Source organism: Mustelus asterias, chromosome 1, assembly GCF_964213995.1.
Source record: "Mustelus asterias chromosome 1, sMusAst1.hap1.1, whole genome shotgun sequence".
NCBI lineage: Eukaryota > Metazoa > Chordata > Chondrichthyes > Carcharhiniformes > Triakidae > Mustelus > Mustelus asterias.
Window position 1 is genome coordinate 124,371,195 of NC_135801.1, and position 21,494 is coordinate 124,392,688.

Below are 21,494 nucleotides of genomic sequence, written 5' to 3' on the forward strand. Positions count from 1 at the left end.
CATAGTGCGCCACAAATAATACTTTTCACTGTATACTAATACATATGACAATAATAAATCAAATCAAATCAAATCAAATTAGCTCCCCTATCAGGTCACACAGTATCTCCTTTACTGGAGAACTGTTGCCAGAAGCAACAAAGATGGAGGAAAGTATTCTGCTGGAAATTTGTATTGATTGTCAGCTTCTACATCAAGGTTTTATCACTCAAAAGAAAAAAAACTCATTTTGGATTTACCAGAGTTATTGTGTCCACATTCCCTTAAAGAAAATCCAGATACAACATTCTGAAGAATATTTATTCTTGGTGGAGTTCCTCTTTCACTCTTTTTGCGGTAGCAGATGTAACTAGAAAGAATCACAGAAACGAGTGGTTTTGAATTATTTACAAAATCATTAACCGTCCTCGGATTCTGCAGCTATTCCCCATTGCTGATATTGGGTGAATTTAATTCTGAGTTGGTCCTGTTCACTAAGGAGTTGTATTTATTCCTCGCAGACACCCCCTGAGTTACAATAAACATTGAGACTAAAACGATTACAGGTGAAGGATTTTAGGATGCGCTCATCTATTTGAAAGACTTTATTTCCTTGTCGAAACTAAGTTACTTGAATAACTGACTCACTGCTGTTTTTGATTGTGATATTCTCCTTTTACGAAGGTGAAAAATTGACAGTCAGGTTCCTCTGTACATTTTCTTTGACAACTGTGTTCATCCTCCACAACAGACTGATGAAAGTCATTTCCCGGAAAGTCCAAACCATCATAAATGCTTTTAAAACAGGCTATAAAACATGGGAAGAGGAATTGAGAATCAGAAAACAACCAGAAATATGAAAAATTCTGATCATACCGGAAGCAAGGTTTAATCCAACACATGCGTGCCATAATATAATTTATCTTTTCACAAGACACAAGAAATAGGAGGATGACTTAAATCATACAGCCCAACAAGCCCGTCCCACCATCCAAAACAACCATGGCTAATCTTGGGCTTCAACTCCACTTCTCAATCTTCTTCCCATTTCCCTCGATTCACTGAGAAACAAAAATCTGTCTATCTCAGCTTTAAATGCGATGAATGATGAAGCTTACACAAACCAATGGATACAGAATTGCAAAGATTCACAACCATGTGACTGAAGAAATTTCTCCTCATCTCAGACCTAAATATTCGCCCCTTTGCCATGAGAATGTGCCCTATGTTCAAGATTGCCCAGACAGCAGAACAGCACTTCTTTCCCCATCTGCACTGACATTCCACCCATACCAAACACATGACTCAGTATCGATTCCTCATCGCAATCCATCCTCCATTTCTCACTCTTTGTTCCACTGAACAAAATATTGTTTCACAGGCCTCCTCATGGCAAAAGCACACTGTACTGTTGATGTTTCCTATTTGCACAATATGTAGACAAGGAAATAATATGAACCACATATCCTCATTTGCAACCTGAACAATGACACCAGATTACTGGAATATATCCGGGTGCATTTTTCTGCTTTTGTCATTGCACCGAGAGACAGGTGCAACGCACAAGGGAAAAGGGAACCAAAGGAGTAACATTGGTCTTGTTTGGAAATGTGAAACGGCAGCCTGTTTGACAACATGCTTCACTTTCTTTAACATTGAAATCAATAGAAACATTGTTGGCACAATGAAAATTGCTTTCACCCTGACCATATAAACAATGCAATTCTTTTTACATATAAATAAAAGGCAATATAGAGAGAGATTGTTAATAAAATGACTTTCACAGAAATAATATGAACATCCTAAAACAAAAACTTAACGGGGTTGGCATCTCATCCTTCTCACTTACAGCTTTGTGTCCTGCACCCTTTCAGGGAATATCCTGACACAACGTTGGGTAAATCATTTTTAACAGTCGGTTCCCCTGACGCGGTCATCTTCAAATAACAATAAAATCTGAAAGAAAACAAAAGGTAGAAGATAGTTAATGTGAAGTTTTGGAATGTAAAGTTAGTGCAGGATAGTTAAATCTGTGCTGCTGCTTTGGGAAAACATTGAGATTGGTTTTGTGGAGGGATGAGGTCAAAAGGTTATTCCTCATCCAAATCCATCTAATTCAATCCATTGGTTTGGAAACCACTTGGTCAAATCGCAGGGTAGAGGTTGGGATTTGATCACCAGTTATCTACAGAATGTCTAATCCCGGTCAAAATGTGTTTCTGTTGGTTGGAGTCATAACCTTGCAGTGATGAGGTGGAAATGATTCTTCATTCATTTTCAATCCAGAAATAGAGTATCACAGGGAAGGAGGTTGTTGCCCTGACCTGGGTTATCATAATCTCACCAAAGTTTATGAGCACTGCATTTAGATCTTCAAGGGACTGAATCCAAACATTGATTTTTACACTTTGGTTTTGTTCAATGATACCTTGTTTACAATACATGTACTTTTTAACCAAATGCTCAAATTTAATTCACAGACCACAAACATTCCTCTGCTGATAACCTCATTCAGAATATCTGTTTAATGGTTTAATGGCAACAAATTGTACTGGCATGATTTAGATTTTAATAGCATCAGGACAACAACAACAATCAATGATTGAGGGAATAGAAGAATGTTTGTTTACTGGACCATTGTGAGGAACTGCTCCAATTCCAATCAGAATGTCTCTTTCAGGATGGGATTTGCCTTGGACTAAACCTGATATAATCACTCCATATTCCAATTAAACGTCTGAATGAAGCAGTTACAGATTTACCTTCGGTTGTCGGTGTTCCAATCTCTTGTTAAAAAAGTGAAAAATTGACATTGGCTCTTCTCGGTACACACTTTTTGACAGTAATTGGCGTCTGGAGCAAGGACCGATTCAATGTCATTTCCAGGAAAATCGATGTTTGATACCAGACCACATACACATCCTGCAATAAAACACTTTTGTATCAATAATCTATTTGTCAGAAATGTTTATTAAAGGAGGTTAGGGTGGCTCCAATTCATCCCACTTCTATGTTCATACCCCATAGCACCGCAAACCTTTCCTTTCCAAGTATCCATCCATTCTGTTGTGAAATTCATTCTTGAATCCACTTCCTCCAAATTGTTAGGCTTTGCGATTCAGGTTGCAACATTTCACTGCATCATTTGTTTTACTCATGATTCCTCAGGTTCTTTTTACCAATCAGCAGAAATCTATGCCCTGTGGTTACCATCCCTTCTGCCAATGGACACATCAAAACCATTTCAGCTCCCGCTCACACACAGACACGCAACACATCTCCCCACCTTCTCCCAGGAGAAAAGAATTGCATTCAACTACAATTACGAAATGTGAAACCAGAAAAGAAATCAAAATGAACTTGCAAAGCAGTTAAATAATGGATCTTATATCTCATTTCAACTTCTCTGCCCCTCCCCATATTACTGATCCTGTGACAGACCTAATATCGATCAATCTCCGACATGAATATAATCAATGATGGAGCGTCCACAACTCGATGAGGAAGAGAATTCCAAAAATTCACAATTCTAGTTTCCGGGCCAGGAGAATCTTCCTCTGCTCCACTCACATTGTTGTTGGATGTTGACCACCAGAATCATTCAACACCTCCACTCGCTAACATAAATAACGGCCAGAAATTATTGTGTGTGCTGTAGTTTCGTCCTCGTGAATTTCATTTAACAAATGTGTAAATTTATTTATAAGCAGTAATTTACACGCATTACACAGAGAAAAAGTCTTTCTCTTTTGAAAAATATGGACATTAATTACCTTGAATGAATTTATCAATTAACTATAATTAGCAATCAATTAGCAAGAAACTACAAAGGGTCGTGAATGAAACACAGTCCGTCACGCAAACCGGCCTCCCGTCCGTTGACTCTGTCTACACTTCCCGCTGCCTCGGAAAAATAGCCAGCATAATTAAGGACTCCACTTACCCCGAACATACTCTCCTCCATCTTCCGTCGGGAAAACGTTACAAAAGTCTGAGGTCACATACCAACTAACTCAAGAACACTTTCTTCCCTGCTGCTGTCAAACTTTTGAATGGACCTACCTCGTATTGAGTTGATCTTATTCGACACCCTAGCTATGACTGTAACACTACATTCTGCACTCTCTCTTTTCCTTTTCCATGAACGGTATGCTTTGTCTGCATAGCACGCCACAAACAATACTTTTCACTGTTTACTAATACATATGACAATAATAAATCAAATCAAATCAAATCAAATTAGCTCCCCTATCAGGTCACACAGTATCTCCTTTACTGGAGAACTGTTGCCAGAAGCAACAAAGATGGAGGAAAGTATTCTGCTGGAAATTTGTATTGATTGTCAGCTTCTACATCAAGGTTTTATCAATCAAAAGAAAAAAAACTCATTTTGGATTTACCAGAGTTATTGTGTCCACATTCCCTTAAAGAAAATCCAGATACAACATTCTGAAGAATATTTATTCTTGGTGGAGTTCCTCTTTCACTCTTTTTGCGGTAGCAGATGTAACTAGAAAGAATCACAGAAACGAGTGGTTTTGAATTATTTACAAAATCATTAACCGTCCTCTGATTCTGCAGCTATTCCCCATTGCTGATATTGGGTGAATTTAATTCTGAGTTGGTCCTGTTCACTAAGGAGTTGTATTTATTCCTCGCAGACACCCCCTGAGTTACAATAAACATTGAGACTAAAACAATTACAGATGAAGGATTTTAGGATGCGCTCATCTATTTGAAAGACTTTATTTCCTTGTCGAAACTAAGTTACTTGAATAACTGACTCACTGCTGTTTTTGATTGTGATATTCTCCTTTTACGAAGGTGAAAAATTGACAGTCAGGTTCCTCTGTACATTTTCTTTGACAACTGTGTTCATCCTCCACAACAGACTGATGAAAGTCATTTCCCGGAAAGTCCAAACCATCATAAATGCTTTTAAAACAGGCTAAAAAACATGGGAAGAGGAATTGAGAACCAGAAAACAACCAGAAATATGAAAAATTCTGATCATACCGGAAGCAAGGTTTAATCCAACACATGCGTGCCATAATATAATTTATCTTTTCACAAGAACACAAGAAATAGGAGGATGACTTAAATCATACAGCCCAACAAGCCCGTTCCACCATCCAATACAACCATGGCTAATCTTGGGCTTCAACTCCACTTCTCAATCTTCTTCACATTTCCCTCGATTCACTGAGAAACAAAAATCTGTCTATCTCAGCTTTAAATGCGATGAATGATGAAGCTTACACAAACCAATGGATACAGAATTGCAAAGATTCACAACCATGTGACTGAAGAAATTTCTCCTCATCTCAGACCTAAATATTCGCCCCTTTGCCCTGAGAATGTGCCCTATGTTCAAGATTGCCCAGACAGCAGAACAGCACTTCTTTCCCCCTCTGCACTGACATTCCAGCCATACCAAACACATGACTCAGTATCGATTCCTCATCGCAATCCATCCTCCATTTCTCACTCTTTGTTCCACTGAACTGTGAAATATTGTTTCACAGGCCTCCTCATGGCAAAAGCACACTGTACTGTTGATGTTTCCTATTTGCACAATATGTAGACAAGGAAATAATATGAACCACATCATAGAATCATAGAAACCCTACAGTGCAGAAGGAGGCCAGTCGGCCCATCGAGTCTGCACCGACCACAATCCCACCCAGGCCCTACCCGCTAACCCCTTTTTTTTTTACCCGCTAATTTACCCGCTAATCCCTCTAACCTACGCTTCCCAGGACTCTGAGGGGCAATTTTTAGCCTGGCCAATCAACCTAACCCGCACATCTTTGGACTGTGGGAGGAAACCGGAGCACCCGGAGGAAACCCACGCAGACACAAGGAGAATGTGCAAACTCCACACAGACAGTGACCCGAGCCGGGAATCGAACCCGAGACCCTGGAGCTGTGAAGCAGCAGTGCTAACCACTGTGCTTCCGTGTCGCCCCATATCCTAATTTGCAACCTGGACAATGTCACCAGATTACTGGAATATATTGCACCGAGAGATAGGTGCAACACACAAGGGAAAATGGAACCAAAGGAGTAACCTTGGTCTTGTTTGGAAATGTGAAACGGCAGCCTGTTTGACAACGTGCTTCACTTTCTTTAACATTGAAATCAATAGAAACATTGTTGGCACAATGAAAATTGCTCTCACCCTGACCATATAAACAATGCAATTCTTTTTACATATAAATAAAAGGCAATATAGAGAGGGATTGTTAATAAAATGACTTTCACAGAAATAATATGAACATCCTAAAACAAAAACTTAACGGGGTTGGCAACACATTCTTCTCACTTACAGCTTTGTGTCCTGCACCCTTTCAGGGAATATCCTGACACAACGTTGGGTAAATTATTTTTAACAGTCGGTTCCCCTGACGCGGTCATCTTCAAATAACAATAAAATCTGAAAGAAAACAAAAGGTAGAAGATAGTTAATGTGAAGTTTTGGAATGTAAAGTCAGTGCAGGATAGTTAAATCTGTGCTGCTGCTTTGGGAAAACATTGAGATTGGTTTTGTGGAGGGATGAGGTCAAAAGGTTATTCCTCATCCAAATCCATCTAATTCAATCCATTGGTTTGGAAACCACTTGGTCAAATCGCAGGGTAGAGATTGGGATTTGATCACCAGTTATCTACAGAATGTCTAATCCCGGTCAAAATGTGTTTCTGTTGGTTGGAGTCATAACCTTGCAGTGATGAGGTGGAAATTATTCTTCATTCATTTTCAATCCAGAAATAGAGTATCACAGGGAAGGATGTTGTTGCCCTGACCTGGGTTATCATAATCTCACCAAAGTTTATGAATACTGGCATTTAGATCTTCAAGGGACTGAATCCAAACATTGATTTTTACACTTTGGTTTTGTCCAATGATACCTTGTTTACAATACATGTACTTTTTAACCAAATGCTCAAATTTAATTCACAGACCACAAACATTCCTCTGCTGATAACCTCATTCAGAATATCTGTTTCATGGTTTAATGGCAACAAATTGTACTGGCATGATTTAGATTTTAATAGCATCCGGACAACAACAACAATCAATGATTGAGGGAATAGAAGAATGTTTGTTTACTGGACCATTGTGAAGAACTGCTCCAATTCCAATCAGAATGTCTCTTTCAGGATGGGATTTGCCTTGGACTAAACCTGATATAATCACTCCATATTCCAGTTAAACATCTGAATGAAGCAGTTACAGATTTACCTTCGGTTGTCAGTGTTCCAATCTCTTGTTAAAAAAGTGAAAAATTGACATTGGCTCTTCTCGGTACACACTTTTTGACAGTAATTGGCGTCTGGAGCAAGGACCAATTCAATGTCATTTCCAGGAAAATCAATGTTTGATACCAGACCACATACACATCCTGCAATAAAACACTTTTGTATCAATAATCTATTTGTCAGAAATGTTTATTAAAGGAGGTTAGGGTGGCTCCAATTCATCCCACTTCTATGTTCATACCCCGTAGCACCGCAAACCTTTCCTTTCCAAGTATCCATCCATTCTGTTGTGAAATTCATTCTTGAATCCACTTCCTCCAAATTGTTAGGCTTTGCGATTCAGGTTGCAACATTTCACTGCATCATTAGCTTTACTCATGATTCCTCAGGTTCTTTTTACCAATCAGCAGAAATCTATGCCCTGTGGTTACCATCCCTTCTGCCAATGGGCACATCAAAACCATTTCAGCTCCCGCTCACACACAGACACACAACACATCTCCCCACCTTCTCCCAGGAGAAAAGAATTGCATTCAACTACAATTACGAAATGTGAAACCAGAAAAGAAATCAAAATGAACTTGCAAAGCAGTTAAATAATGGATCTTATATCTCATTTCAACTTCTCTGTCCCTCCCCATATTATTGATCCTGTGACAGATCAAATATCTATCAATCTCCAACATGAATATAATCAATGATGGAGCGTCCACAACTCGATGAGGAAGAAAATTCCAAAAATTCACAATTCTAGTTTCCGGGCCAGGAGAATCTTCCTCTGCTCCACTCACAATGTTGTTGGATGTTGACCACCAGAATCATTCAACACCTCCACTCGCTAACTTAAAAAACGGCCAGAAATTATTGTGCGTGCTGTAGTTTCGTCCTCGTGAATTTCATTTAACAAATGTGTAAATTTATTTATAAGCAGTAATTTACACGCATTACACAGAGAAAAAGTCTTTCTCTTTTGAAAAATATGGACATTATTTACATTGAATGAATTTATCAATTAACTACAATTAGTAATCAATTAGCAAGAAACTACAAAGGGTCGTGAATGAAACACAGTCCGTCACGCAAACCGGCCTCCCGTCCGTTAACTCTGTCTACACTTCCCGCTGCCTCGGAAAAATACCCAGCATAATTAAGGACTCCACTTACCCCGAACATACTCTCCTCCACCTCCTTCCATCGGGAAAAAGTTACAAAAGTCTGAGGTCACATACCAACTAATTCAAGAACAGTTTCTTCCCTGCTGCTGTCAAACTTTTGAATGGACCTACCTCGTATTGAGTTGATCTTATTCGACACCCTAGCTATGACTGTAACACTACATTCTGCACTCTCTCTTTTCCTTTTCTATGAACAGTGTGCTTTGTCTGCATAGTGCGCCACAAATAATACTTTTCACTGTTTACTAATACATATGACAATAATAAATGAAATCAAATCAAATCAAATTAGCTCCCTATCAGGTCTCACAGTATCTCCTTTACTGGAGAACTTTTGCCAGAAGCAACAAAGATGGAGGAAAGTATTCTGCTGGAAATTTGTATTGATTGTCAGCTTCTACATCAAGGTTTTATCACTCAAAAGAAAAAAAACTCATTTTGGATTTACCAGAGTTATTGTGTCCACATTCCCTTAAAGAAAATCCAGATACAACATTCTGAAGAATATTTATTCTTGATGGAGTTCCTCTTTCACTCTTTTTGCGGTAGCAGATGTAACTAGAAAGAATCACAGAAACGAGTGGTTTTGAATTATTTACAAAATCATTAACCGTCCTCGGATTCTGCAGCTATTCCCCATTGCTGATATTGGGTGAATTTAATTCTGAGTTGGTCCTGTTCACTAAGGAGTTGTATTTATTCCTCGCAGACACCCCCTGAGTTACAATAAACATTGAGACTAAAACGATTACAGGTGAAGGATTTTAGGATGCGCTCATCAATTTGAAAGACTTTATTTCCTTGTCGAAACTAAGTTACTTGAATAACTGACTCACTGCTGTTTTTGATTGTGATATTCTCCTTTTACGAAGGTGAAAAATTGACAGTCAGGTTCCTCTGTACATTTTCTTTGACAACTGTGTTCATCCTCCACAACAGACTGATGAAAGTCATTTCCCGGAAAGTCCAAACCATCATAAATGCTTTTAAAACAGGCTAAAAAACATGGGAAGAGGAATTGAGAACCAGAAAACAACCAGAAATATGAAAAATTCCGATCATACCGGAAGCAAGGTTTAATCCAACACATGCTTGCCAAAATATAATTTATCTTTTCACAAGAACACAAGAAATAGGAGGATGACTTAAATCATACAGCCCAACAAGCCCGTTCCACCATCCAATACAACCATGGCTAATCTTGGGCTTCAACTCCACTTCTCAATCTTCTTCCCATTTCCCTCGATTCACTGAGAAACAAAAATCTGTCTATCTCAGCTTTAAATGCAATGAATGATGAAGCTTACACAAACCAATGGATACAGAATTGCAAAGATTCACAACCATGTGACTGAAGAAATTTCTCCTCATCTCAGACCTAAATATTCGCCCCTTTGCCCTGAGAATGTGCCCTATGTTCAAGATTGCCCAGACAGCAGAACAGCACTTCTTTCCCCCTCTGCACTGACATTCCAGCCATACCAAACACATGACTCAGTATCGATTCCTCATCGCAATCCATCCTCCATTTCTCACTCTTTGTTCCACTGAACTGTGAAATATTGTTTCACAGGCCTCCTCATGGCAAAAGCACACTGCACTGTTGATGTTTCCTTTTTGCACAATGTGAAGACAAGGAAATAATATGAACCACATCATAGAATCATAGAAACCCTACAGTGCAGAAGGAGGCCATTCGGCCCATCGAGTCTGCACCGACCACAATCCCACCCAGGCCCTACCCGCTAATCCCTTTTTTTTTTTACCCGCTAATTTACCCGCTAATCCCTCTAACCTACGCTTCCCAGGACTCTAAGGAGCAATTTTTAACCTTGCCAATCAACCTAACCCGCACATCTTTGGACTGTGGGAGGAAACCGGAGCACCCGGAGGAAACCCACGCAGACACGAGGAGAATGTGCAAACTCCACACAGACAGTGACCCGAGCCGGGAATCGAACCCGAGACCCTGGAGCTGTGAAGCAGCAGTGCTTACCACTGTGCTTCCGTGTCGCCCCATATCCTAATTTGCAACCTGGACAATGTCACCAGATTACTGGAATATATTGCACCGAGAGATAGGTGCAACACACAAGGGAAAATGGAACCAAAGGAGTAACCTTGGTCTTGTTTGGAAATGTTAAACGGCAGCCTGTTTGACAACGTGCTTCACTTTCTTTAACATTGAAATCAATAGAAACATTGTTGGCACAATGAAAATTGCTCTCACCCTGACCATATAAACAATGCAATTCTTTTTACATATAAATAAAAGGCAATATAGAGAGGGATTGTTAATAAAGTGTCTTTCACAGAAATAATCTGAACATCCTAAAACAAAAACTTAACAGGGTTGGCAACACATCCTTCTCACTTACAGCTTTGTGTCCTGCACCCTTTCAGGGAATATCCTGACACAACGTTGGGTAAATCATTTTTAACAGTCGGTTCCCCTGACGCGGTCATCTTCAAATAACAATAAAATCTGAAAGAAAACAAAAGGTAGAAGATAGTTAATGTGAAGTTTTGGAATGTAAAGTCAGTGCAGGATAGTTAAATCTGTGCTGCTGCATTGGGAAAACATTGAGATTGGTTTTGTGGAGGGATGAGGTCAAAAGGTTATTCCTCATCCAAATCCATCTAATTCAATCCATTGGTTTGGAAACCACTTGGTCAAATCGCAGGGTAGAGGTTGGGATTTGATCACCAGTTATCTACAGAATGTCTAATCCCGGTCAAAATGTGTTTCTGTTGGTTGGAGTCATAACCTTGCAGTGATGAGGTGGAAATTATTCTTCATTCATTTTCAATCCAGAAATAGAGTATCACAGGGAAGGATGTTGTTGCCCTGACCTGGGTTATCATAATCTCACCAAAGTTTATGAATACTGGCATTTAGATCTTCAAGGGACTGAATCCAAACATTGATTTTTACACTTTGGTTTTGTCCAATGATACCTTGTTTACAATACACGTACTTTTTAACCAAATGCTCAAATTTAATTCACAGACCACAAACATTCCTCTGCTGGTAACCTCATTCAGAATATCTGTTTAATGGTTTAATGGCAACAAATTGTACTGGCATGATTTAGATTTTAATAGCATCAGGACAACAACAACAATCAATGATTGAGGGAATAGAAGAATGTTTGTTTACTGGACCATTGTGAGGAACTGCTCCAATTCCAATCAGAATGTCTCTTTAAGGATGGGATTTGCCTTGGACTAAACAAAGAACAAAGAACAGTACAGCACAGGAAACAGGCCCTTCGGCCCTCCAAGCCTGTGCCGCTCCTTGGTCCAACTAGACCAATCGTTTGTATCCCTCCATTCCCAGGCTGCTCATGTGACTATCCAGGTAAGTCTTAAACGATGTCAGCGTGCCTGCCTCCACCACCCTACTTGGCAGCGCATTCCAGGCCCCCACCACCCTCTGTGTAAAAAACATCCCTCTAATATCTGAGTTATACTTCGCCCCTCTCACCTTGAGCCCGTGACCCTCGTGAACGTCACTTCTGATCTGGGAAAAAGCTTCCCACCGTTCACCCAATCTCTCCCCTTCATAATCTTGTACACCTCTGTTAGATCTCCCCTCATTCTCCGTCTTTCCAGGGAGAACAAGCCCAGTTTACCCAATCTCTCCTCATAGCTAAGACCCTCTATACCAGGCAACATCCTGGTAAACTTTCTCTGCACTCTCTCTAACGCCTCCACGTCCTTCTGGTAGTGCGGCGACCAGAACTGGACGCAGTACTCCAAATGTGGCCTAACCAGCATTCTATACAGCTGCATCATCAGACTCCAGCTTTTATACTCTATACCCCGTCCTATAAAGGCAAGCATACCATATGCCTTCTTCACCACCTTCTCCACCTGTGTTGCCACCTTCAAGGATTTGTGGACTTGCACACCTAGGTCCCTCTGTGTTTCTATACTCCTGATGACTCTGCCATTTATTGTATAACTCCTCCCTACATTATTTCTTCCAAAATGCATCACTTCGCATTTATCCGGATTAAACTCCATCTGCCACCTCTCCGCCCAATTTTCCAGCCTATCTATACCCTGCTGTATTGCCCGACAATGCTCTTCGCTATCCGCAAGTCCAACCTGATATAATCACTCCATATTCCAGTTAAACATCTGAATGAAGCAGTTACAGATTTACCTTCGGTTGTCAGTGTTCCAATCTCTTGTTAAAAAGGTGAAAAATTGACATTGGCTCTTCTCGGTACACACTTTTTGACAGTAATTGGCGTCTGGAGCAAGGACCGATTCAATGTCATTTCCAGGAAAATCGATGTTTGATACCAGATCACATACACATCCTGCAATAAAATTTGATTAATTACTTTTGTTTCAATAATCTATTTATCAATAATGTTTATTAAAGGTGCTTGGGCCCAATTAGTCCCACATAAAGTTTAAAGTGTAATTATTATTGTCACAAGTAGGCTTGCATTAACACTTCAATGAGGTTACTCTGAACATCCCCTCGTCGCCACAGTCCGGCACCTGTTCGGGTCAATGCACCTAACCAGGACGTCTTTCGGACTGTGGGAGGAAACTGGAGCACCCGGAGGAAACCCATCCAGACACGGGGAGAATGTGCAAACTCCACACAGACATTGACCAAAGCCGAAACTGAACCTGAGTCCCTGGCACTGTGAGGCAGCTTTGCTAACCATTATGCCACGCCACCAGTGTGCTACCATGCCACCCCAAGTATGTTTCCACCACACTGTCAATTCTTCCTTTTCAAATATTTGTCTAGCTCCCTTTTTTGGAGGGTATTGTGGAATCTGCTTCCACCACCCAATGCAATCCAGATCACAACTCATTGCGTTATGTTTTTCTTTCTGTGATTCTTCTGTTCCTTTACTTTAATCCACGTCCTCTGGTTTCTGATCCCTCCGTCACTGGAAACATCAACATTTCCATATTCTCCTCAACACCTTTCAAGATATTAATAAATGATAAAACAAATACAAAAATAACAAAATTATATTCTTCAGCTTGTAACAGGATAAAGAACAGGATGAACAGAAATAAATTTATTTGCAAAAACCGGGCTACCTCGGCCTTTACCTGGTCTGGCATACATGTGACTCCAGATCCACAGCAATGTGGTTGACTCTTAAATGCCCTCTGAAATGGCCTAGGAAGCCACTCAATCATATCAAACCATTAAAAGGTTTCAAAGGAACGAAACCAGATGGACCAGGGTGAACCTAACTCGAAACGTTGGCTCTATTCTCTCTCCACAGATGCTGTCAGACCTGCTGAGATTTTCCAGCATTTTCTGCTTTTGTTACTTATAGTAAGAAGTTTAACAACACCAGGTTAAAGTCCAACAGGTTTATTTGGTAGCAAAAGCCACACAAGCTTTCGAGGCTCTGAGCCCCTTCTTCAGGTGAGTGGGAATTCTGTTCACAAACAGAACTTATAAGACACAGACTCAATTTACATGAATAATGGTTGGAATGCGAATACTTACAACTAATCCAGTCTTTAAGAAACAAAACAATGGGAGTGGAGAGAGCATCAAGACAGGCTAAAAAGATGTGTATTGTCTCCAGACAAGACAGCCAGTGAAACTCTGCAGGTCCACGCAACTGTGGGAGTTACAAATAGTGTGACATAAATTCTGATTCTAGGATCGCATGATAAAGACTCAGGAGGAAAAAAGCAGAAATATTTATGTGAAATAGTGTGACATAAACCCAATATCCCGGTTGAGGCCGTCCTTGTGTGTGCGGAACCTGGCTATCAGTTTCTGCTCCGCGACTCTGCGCTGTCGTGTGTCGCGAAGGCCGCCTTGGAGAACGCTTACCCGAATATCAGAGGCCGAATGCCCGTGACCGCTGAAGTGCTCCCCAACAGGAAGAGAACAGTCTTGCCTGGTGATTGTCGAGCGGTGTTCATTCATCCGTTGTCGCAGCGTCTGCATAGTTTCCCCAATGTACCATGCCTCGGGACATCCTTTCTTGCAGCGTATCAGGTAGACAACGTTGGCCGAGTTGCAAGAGTATGTACCGTGTACCTGGTGGATGGTGTTCTCACGTGAGATGATGGCATCTGTGTCGATGATCCGGCACGTCTTGCAGAGGTTGCTGTGGCAGGGTTGTGTGGTGTCTTGGTCACTGTTCTCCTGAAGGCTGGGTAGTTTGCTGCGGACAATGGTCTGTTTGAGGTTGTGCGGTTGTTTGAAGGCAAGAAGTGGGGGTGTGGGGATGGCCTTGGCGAGATGTTCGTCTTCATCAATGACATGTTGAAGGCTCCGGAGGAGATGCCGTAGCTTCTCCGCTCCGGGGAAGTACTGGACAACGAAGGGTACTCTGTCCACTGTGTCCCGTGTTTGTCTTCTGAGGAGGTCGGTGCGGTTTTTCGCTGTGGCGCGTTGGAACTGTTGATCAATGAGTCTAGCGCCATATCCTGTTCTTATGAGGGCATCTTTCAGCGTCTGGAGGTGTCTGTTGCGATCCTCCTCATCCGAGCAGATCCTGTGTATACGGAGGGCTTGTCCGTAGGGGATGGCTTCTTTAACGTGTTTAGGGTGGAAGCTGGAGAAGTGGAGCATCGTGAGGTTATCCGTGGGCTTGCGGTACAGTGAGGTGCTGAGGTGACCGTCCTTAATGGAGATGCGCGTGTCCAAGAATGCAACCGATTCCGGAGAGTAGTCTATGGTGAGCCTGATGGTGGGATGGAACTTGTTGATGTCATCATAGAGTTGTTTCAGTGATTGTTCACCATGAGTCCAAAGGAAGAAAATGTCATCGATGTATCTAGTGTATAGCACCGGTTGAAGGTCCCGTGCGGTGAAGAAGTCTTGTTCGAACCTGTGCATGAAGATGTTGGCATATTGAGGTGCAAATTTGGTCCCCATGGCTGTTCCGTGTGTCTGGATGAAGAACTGGTTGTTGAAGGTGAAGATATTGTGGTCCAGGATGAAGCGGATGAGATGTAAAATTGCATCTGGAAACTGGCAGTTGTTGGCGCTGAGCACTGAGGCCGTTGCAGCAATGCCATCGTCATGGGGGATGCTGGTGTAGAGTGCTGAGACATCCATTGTGACGAGGAGCGCTCCTGGTTCAACTGCTCCATGTGTGCCGAGTTTCTGTAGGAAGTCCGTCGTGTCGCGACAAAAGCTGGGGGTTCTTTGTACAATGGGTTTCAGGATGCCCTCGACATAGCCGGAGAGGTTCTCGCACAGGGTTACTCGCACTTTGTTACTTATACCAGAGATTGTCCAAAATCCTCTGTCCAACTGTTCAAGAGCCTGCAGATCAAGACATGGATTCTGCAGTCATCAATGATCTGCCATTTGCCTCAGATATAAACCTTTGCTTGACCTTTTCCTGAAACAAACGTGCCATAATCATCATCAAAATATTCTTTAAAAATTACAGAAACATATAGGACTGGATTTGCTGCCCACTGCTGGTTTGAAGGCACTGGTGCATGTAAAATCAAGTGAGTGGCCTGATCATCACCTAGTGACCCCCTGTGGCATCGGGCAGCCTGCCCAACAATGAGGCTGTTGAGGCCCAATTAAAGGCTTCACTCACTGCCACTGTCACTGCTTCACCCTGAGGATGTAACCAGGTTGGGAGAGGTCCATGTTGACCAGCCAGCCCAGCAGCTGCTCACCCTTTTGAACCGCTGCAATCCATGTGGTGCAATTACACCCACATTGCTGTTAGGAAGGAAATTGAAGGGATGTAACCCAGTGAAGGAATGGTAATAATGTCCCAAGTCAGAACGTTATGTGACTTGTATGTGCTGGCCATATCCTTCTAGGTCATGGGTTTGGAAAGTGTTGTTAAAGGAGCCTTGGGATTTCCAGCAGTGCAGCACGTAAATGGTACATACTGCTGCGACTGCATTGCTGGTGGAGAGACTGAATGTTAAAGTTGCTCAATGAAGTGTCAATCAAGTGGGTTGCTTTGTCCTGGATGTTTCCAAGCTTCTTGAGTGTTGGAACTTCATTCATCCAGATAAGTGGAGAGTATTCCATCACTCTCCTGACTTGGGCCTTGTCGATGGTGGACAGCTACTCAATGCAGGATTCCCAGTTCTGACCTGCTCTTGTAGCCACAGTTTTATGTGGCTCGTCCAGTTCAGTATCCGGGATGTTGATCATGAGGGATTTAGCAATTGTAAAGACATTGATTGTCAAGGGAAGATGGTCTGATGTCCTCTTATTGGAGATGGTCATTCCCTAACACTTGTATGCTGCAAATGTAACTTGTCACTTATCAATACAAGCCCGGACATTTTCCAGGTCTTCCTGCGTATGGGCAGAGACTACTTTGGTATCTGAGGAGTTATGAACGCTGCTGAAAATCATGCAATCATCAGCAAACATCCCCATTTCCAACCTGATGATGAAAGGAAGATGGTTGTGCCTGAGGAACTAATGCAGCAATGTCCAGGGATTGAGATGATTGATCTTCAACAACTACAACCATCTTCCTTTGTGCGAGGTATGACTCCAATCAGAAGAGAGTTTCCTCCTTGCTTCCTTCTGATATTACTACACTCCATCAAATGCTGCCTTGATGTCAAGAACAGTCACTCTCACTTTGCCTCGAGTTCAGCTCTTTTGTCCATATTTGGACCAAGGCTGCAATGAGGTCAGAAGCTGAATGGACCTGGTGGAACCCAAACTAAACATCAGTGAGCAGGTTATTGTGGAGTGAGGGCCACTTGGTAGCACGCGCAACAACTCTTCTAATCACTTTGTTGATAATCAACTGTGAACTGATGGGACGGTAACTGACTGGGTTGAATTTATCCTGCTTTTTGTGGACGTGCATTACATGTCTTATTTTATTAAATTATTATGGGGGTTAATAGCCAAATAGTCTCTGGAAGAGCCAAGAATTCTTTGAAGTGATGGTCCTCCCAGCAACATTATCAATTATGAATGCATTAACAGAGCTAATCCTTTTATGAGTCTATGCTCTCAGCCAAGTTTCATTTTGCTTTGTTGACAAAACTGGGGAAAAGGGAATACTTTGCCCGAATAACAGCTTTATGATGCTATAATAAGTTACTTATCTGTGATTTTTTTTGCCAATAGCACAATATTGAGTTGCGCAAGATAAAGATATGTCAAGTGCTTATAGCTTCTGTTACTGGCACTTTTATTGGGTTGCAACAGTAGCAGTGTTAAGAAAGTTATGAATGGGTGGTTTATTAGCAGTTCGACACATGCCATTGTTACTGTAATGTTCATTGGTTATGCACAGGATGCATTTTCATGTATTTTCATGAAAGTGCCATGACTTGACATGAAGGTTAAGAGGGGCTCTTGGGGGTGGGTGGAAGGCATGAGTTGGAACAGAACTGGCATAGGAGTGAATGGGAATTTGAGGCAATGCAAAGGGTGAGAGCTGGGAAACCTAATATATAAATATAAACAGCTGGGACAAAATCTCAGAGTACCAAGACAGCCTTTTACATAGTTCACCTCGGCACTCAGCTACCCCGTAGCCACCTTTGATCTGTTTCCAGGGCTGGTAGGCCTGGCTCCAAACATCATCCACCTCCATTCCCTCTGCCCCACCATCTGGAGCCAAAATTAGGTCTGGTGGGGCACTTCTTACCAAGCCAGGTCTGCCGAGTCAGGAAATACCCTGACTTGAGCTACCCACCTCAGTACTGAAAACCTCTCCGATAGGATGAAATATATTTAGGACAGAGCAAGTACAATTTTTTATTTTTACTCAGAATTTTTGATGTACCACCAGAATTAGTGCTTGTCAACTTTTAAGATAAGGTTATGCAGCTTGTTGAAGGAAAGTGAAATAAAGCACGCAGGACAAGGCCAGGCAGTGAAGGACTGAACTGCTGTTCATGTGAATCATTATGGACTGATTGGGTAGAATGGAATTCTCCATGTAATTCTATGAAATTATGATCACTAAGTATATATGTCATGCTCAGTGCCAAACCCCTACTAAAGTTTGATGGTCATCAAATTTCATGAACAGTCAAACCAGTTTCTAAAATGCTCAATGTTGAATTAATCAGTTCTGCTGTTTTATATATATATATATAGAATCTTAATACACAAAATAAAAGCAGAGAAAAGGACCTTACCATCACTATTCTGTGAAAGAAATTCAGGTATGCAGCCCACAAAGCAAACAAGATATAGAACTTTCTTCATCCTTTAGCTGATCAATGCTTTTGTTCAATTACTGTGGAAATAAATGTTCTGTGAATTGCAGGATTTATTCAGAATGAGTTAAGATTTTATTACTTGTCACCTAATATTATTCAAATATACCTCCATGTTACTGTCTTCAAAAATGCATCAACACATTTGCACTTGGGTATTCACTCTGCACAAAGCTACCAATAAAAATTCGCATTAAACGGAACATGCATCAATTATTTATTATCTGACACAATACGAGGTAACTGAAAAACTGTGATGTAACATACACAGAAGCACAAAAGCTTGTATCCATTGGCATTCTTAAAGGTCGAATCCACTTTTAAACCAGCATAAAAGACAATCGAAACTAGAGTATAAGTATTTATGGGTATAACTTGTGGTGAACCATCGTTGGTTCCCACCAGGTAGTACTGAGCCAGGGTCTGGCCAGTACTATGAGTCTGTATATATGTTGCTGTTGGGGTTAGGGTTGGGTTGTTCTACTTGTTACTGTTGGGGTTAGGGTTGGGCTGTTCTACCTGTATTATAGTTATTATGGTACATCCCAGTCGGGCTCCGCCTCCTGGGAGAGGTATAAAGATCACTGCTCTGTCTGGGACCCCTCAGTCTGGGATCGTGTACTATATATGGTAGCTCCATTGTAATAGTAAATAAAAGCCTTTATTTCCTTGAGCATCTCTAGCCTCGTGAGTTATATCGCGCATCATAACTCACAAATTAAACTCTACAATCTTAGAACATAGAACATAGAACAGTACAGCAAAGAACAGGCCCTTCGGCCCACGGTGTTGTGCCGAGCTTTATCTGAAACCAAGATCAAGCTATCCCACTCCCTATCATCCTGGTGTGCTCCATGTGCCTATCCAATAACCGCTTAAATGTTCCTAAAGTGTCTGACTCCACTATCACTGCAGGCAGTTCATTCCACACCCCAACCACTCTCTGCGTAAAGAACCTACCTCTAATATCCTTCCTATATCTCCCACCATGAACCCTATAGTTATGCCCCCTTGTAATAGCTCCATCCACCCGAGGAAATAGTCTTTGAACGTTCACTCTATCTATCCCCTTCATCATTTTATAAACCTCTATTAAGTCTCCCCTCAGCCTCCTCCGCTCCAGACAGAACAGCCCTAGCTCCCTCAACCTTTCCTCATAAGACCTACCCTCCAAACCAGGCAGCATCCTGGTAAATCTCCTCTGCACTCTTTCCAGTGCTTCCACATCCTTCTTATAGTGAGGTGACTAGAACTGCACACAATATTCCAAATGTGGTCTCACCCAAGGTCCTGTACAGTTGCAGCATAACCCCACGGCTCTTGAACTCCAACCCCCTGTTAATAAAAGCCAGCACACTATAGGCCTTCTTCACAGCTCTATCCACTTGAGTGGCAACCTTTAGAGATCTGTGGATATGGACCCCAAGATCTCTCTGTTCCTCCACAGTCTTCAGAACCCTATCTTTGACCCTGTAATCCACATTTAAATTGTCCTACCAAAACGAATCACCTCACATTTATCAGGGTTAAACTCCATTTGCCATTTTTCAGCCCAGCTTTGCATCCTATCTATGTCTCTTTGCAGCCTACAACAGCCCTCCACCTCATCCACTACTCCACCAATCTTGGTGTCATCAGCAAATTTACTGATCTACCCTTCAGCCCCCTCCTCTAAGTCATTAATAAAAATCACAAAGAGCAGAGGATCAAGCACTGATCCCTGTGGCACTCTGCTCGCAACCTGCCTCCAATCCGAAAATTTTCCATCCACCACCACCCTCTGTCTTCGATCAGATAGCCAGTTACCTATCCAATCGGCCAACTTTCCCTCTATCCCACACCTCCTTACTTTCATCATAAGCCGACCATGGGGGACCTTATCAAACGCCTTACTAAAATCCATGTATATGACATCAACTGCCCTACCTTCATCAACACACTAATGTTAATACAATCAATTCAGTGCAGATTGCACCGATACCTGGGCAGAATACATGCAGGAACCCCACGCCAGGCTAACTTTGGACCAGGGCTGCATGCTACATTGATCCAAAATAAGATTGTTGGAAATTCCTGTAAATATTGCATTAAGAATTGTGTACTAACTATACCAACATGCCATTACAAAAAATGTAATTACCTGATTTTGGCTCATGCCAGGTCTTCATCAGATTCTAGTAAAGGAATTATTTTCTCCAGCAATGTTTCCAGGATGCATTTATACAGTGGATAAACTTTGTGATCTGGCAAATAGACCCATTGTGCAAAATGCTTATCTTTGACCCAGGCAGTGGGATGCATGGAACAGTATTAAACTTTAACTAGCACTTATGATGAAATATTTACAATTACCAAAGGCCTGAATGTTTGAAACTAATTTCGCTTCACAGGTTCCTGAAAAGTGAAGGTTTGAAATGCAGAGGAATTCAATCGAATTTACTCGATTTCTGTTTGCAAGGTGGTGGAACATTCAAATCAGCTGCAGCTCGAGAGGCACTGCTGAAAAATGCACTCAGTGTCAAGTGACAGCAGGAGTAGGCCGCGATGCCCACTGCAGTTGAGTGAACTGATGCCACTCTCAGTCCATGAATGATGGTCATTTAGAAAATGAGTGAAGAAAAGCAATTTGACAAAATCCTATCCCAGCATGAGCCAATGTCTTTAGAGGAGGAGGGGGAAGATATTCAGGGCTAAAATTTAAAACTGAACAAATCAATCGTGGGTACAAATGAGATAATAATGAAGAGCTCAGGCTGCTATAAATCACACAAAAGATGGCTATAATATCTTGAGCCTAAAATTTGACCAATTTATCTGCTTTTTGCCATAAATAACCTCAGTCTTAAGCTGTGATTGGGATTTAGTCAACTTGGAATCAGAGAATCTTAC

General features: G+C 41.5%; 1 protein-coding gene across 3 annotated transcripts in view; it reads right to left on the reverse strand.

The window, feature by feature from the left end:
* The window catches only part of LOC144497169 (uncharacterized), a 90,957-nt gene extending 70,097 nt beyond the window's left edge, over nucleotides 1–20,860 (reverse strand). For 2 of the 3 annotated variants that reach the window (XM_078218000.1, XM_078217980.1), the window contains exons 1-14: nucleotides 20,721–20,860; nucleotides 18,525–18,611; nucleotides 12,586–12,745; nucleotides 10,793–10,899; nucleotides 9,251–9,410; nucleotides 8,863–8,972; nucleotides 7,223–7,382; nucleotides 6,309–6,415; nucleotides 4,768–4,927; nucleotides 4,380–4,489; nucleotides 2,742–2,901; nucleotides 1,829–1,935; nucleotides 628–787; nucleotides 240–349 (exon numbers count right to left, since the gene is read on the reverse strand). In XM_078218000.1, the coding sequence (XP_078074126.1) occupies nucleotides 240–349; nucleotides 628–787; nucleotides 1,829–1,935; nucleotides 2,742–2,901; nucleotides 4,380–4,489; nucleotides 4,768–4,927; nucleotides 6,309–6,415; nucleotides 7,223–7,382; nucleotides 8,863–8,972; nucleotides 9,251–9,410; nucleotides 10,793–10,899; nucleotides 12,586–12,745; nucleotides 18,525–18,594 (1,681 nt within the window). In that variant the 5' untranslated portion in view covers nucleotides 18,595–18,611; nucleotides 20,721–20,860. Of the gene's footprint in view, nucleotides 1–239; nucleotides 350–627; nucleotides 788–1,828; nucleotides 1,936–2,741; nucleotides 2,902–4,379; nucleotides 4,490–4,767; nucleotides 4,928–6,308; nucleotides 6,416–7,222; nucleotides 7,383–8,862; nucleotides 8,973–9,250; nucleotides 9,411–10,792; nucleotides 10,900–12,585; nucleotides 12,746–18,524; nucleotides 18,626–20,720 lie in introns of all 3 variants that reach the window. The other variant, XM_078217990.1, reaches the window with a different exon arrangement.
* Between the last annotated feature and the right edge of the window lie 634 nt (nucleotides 20,861–21,494).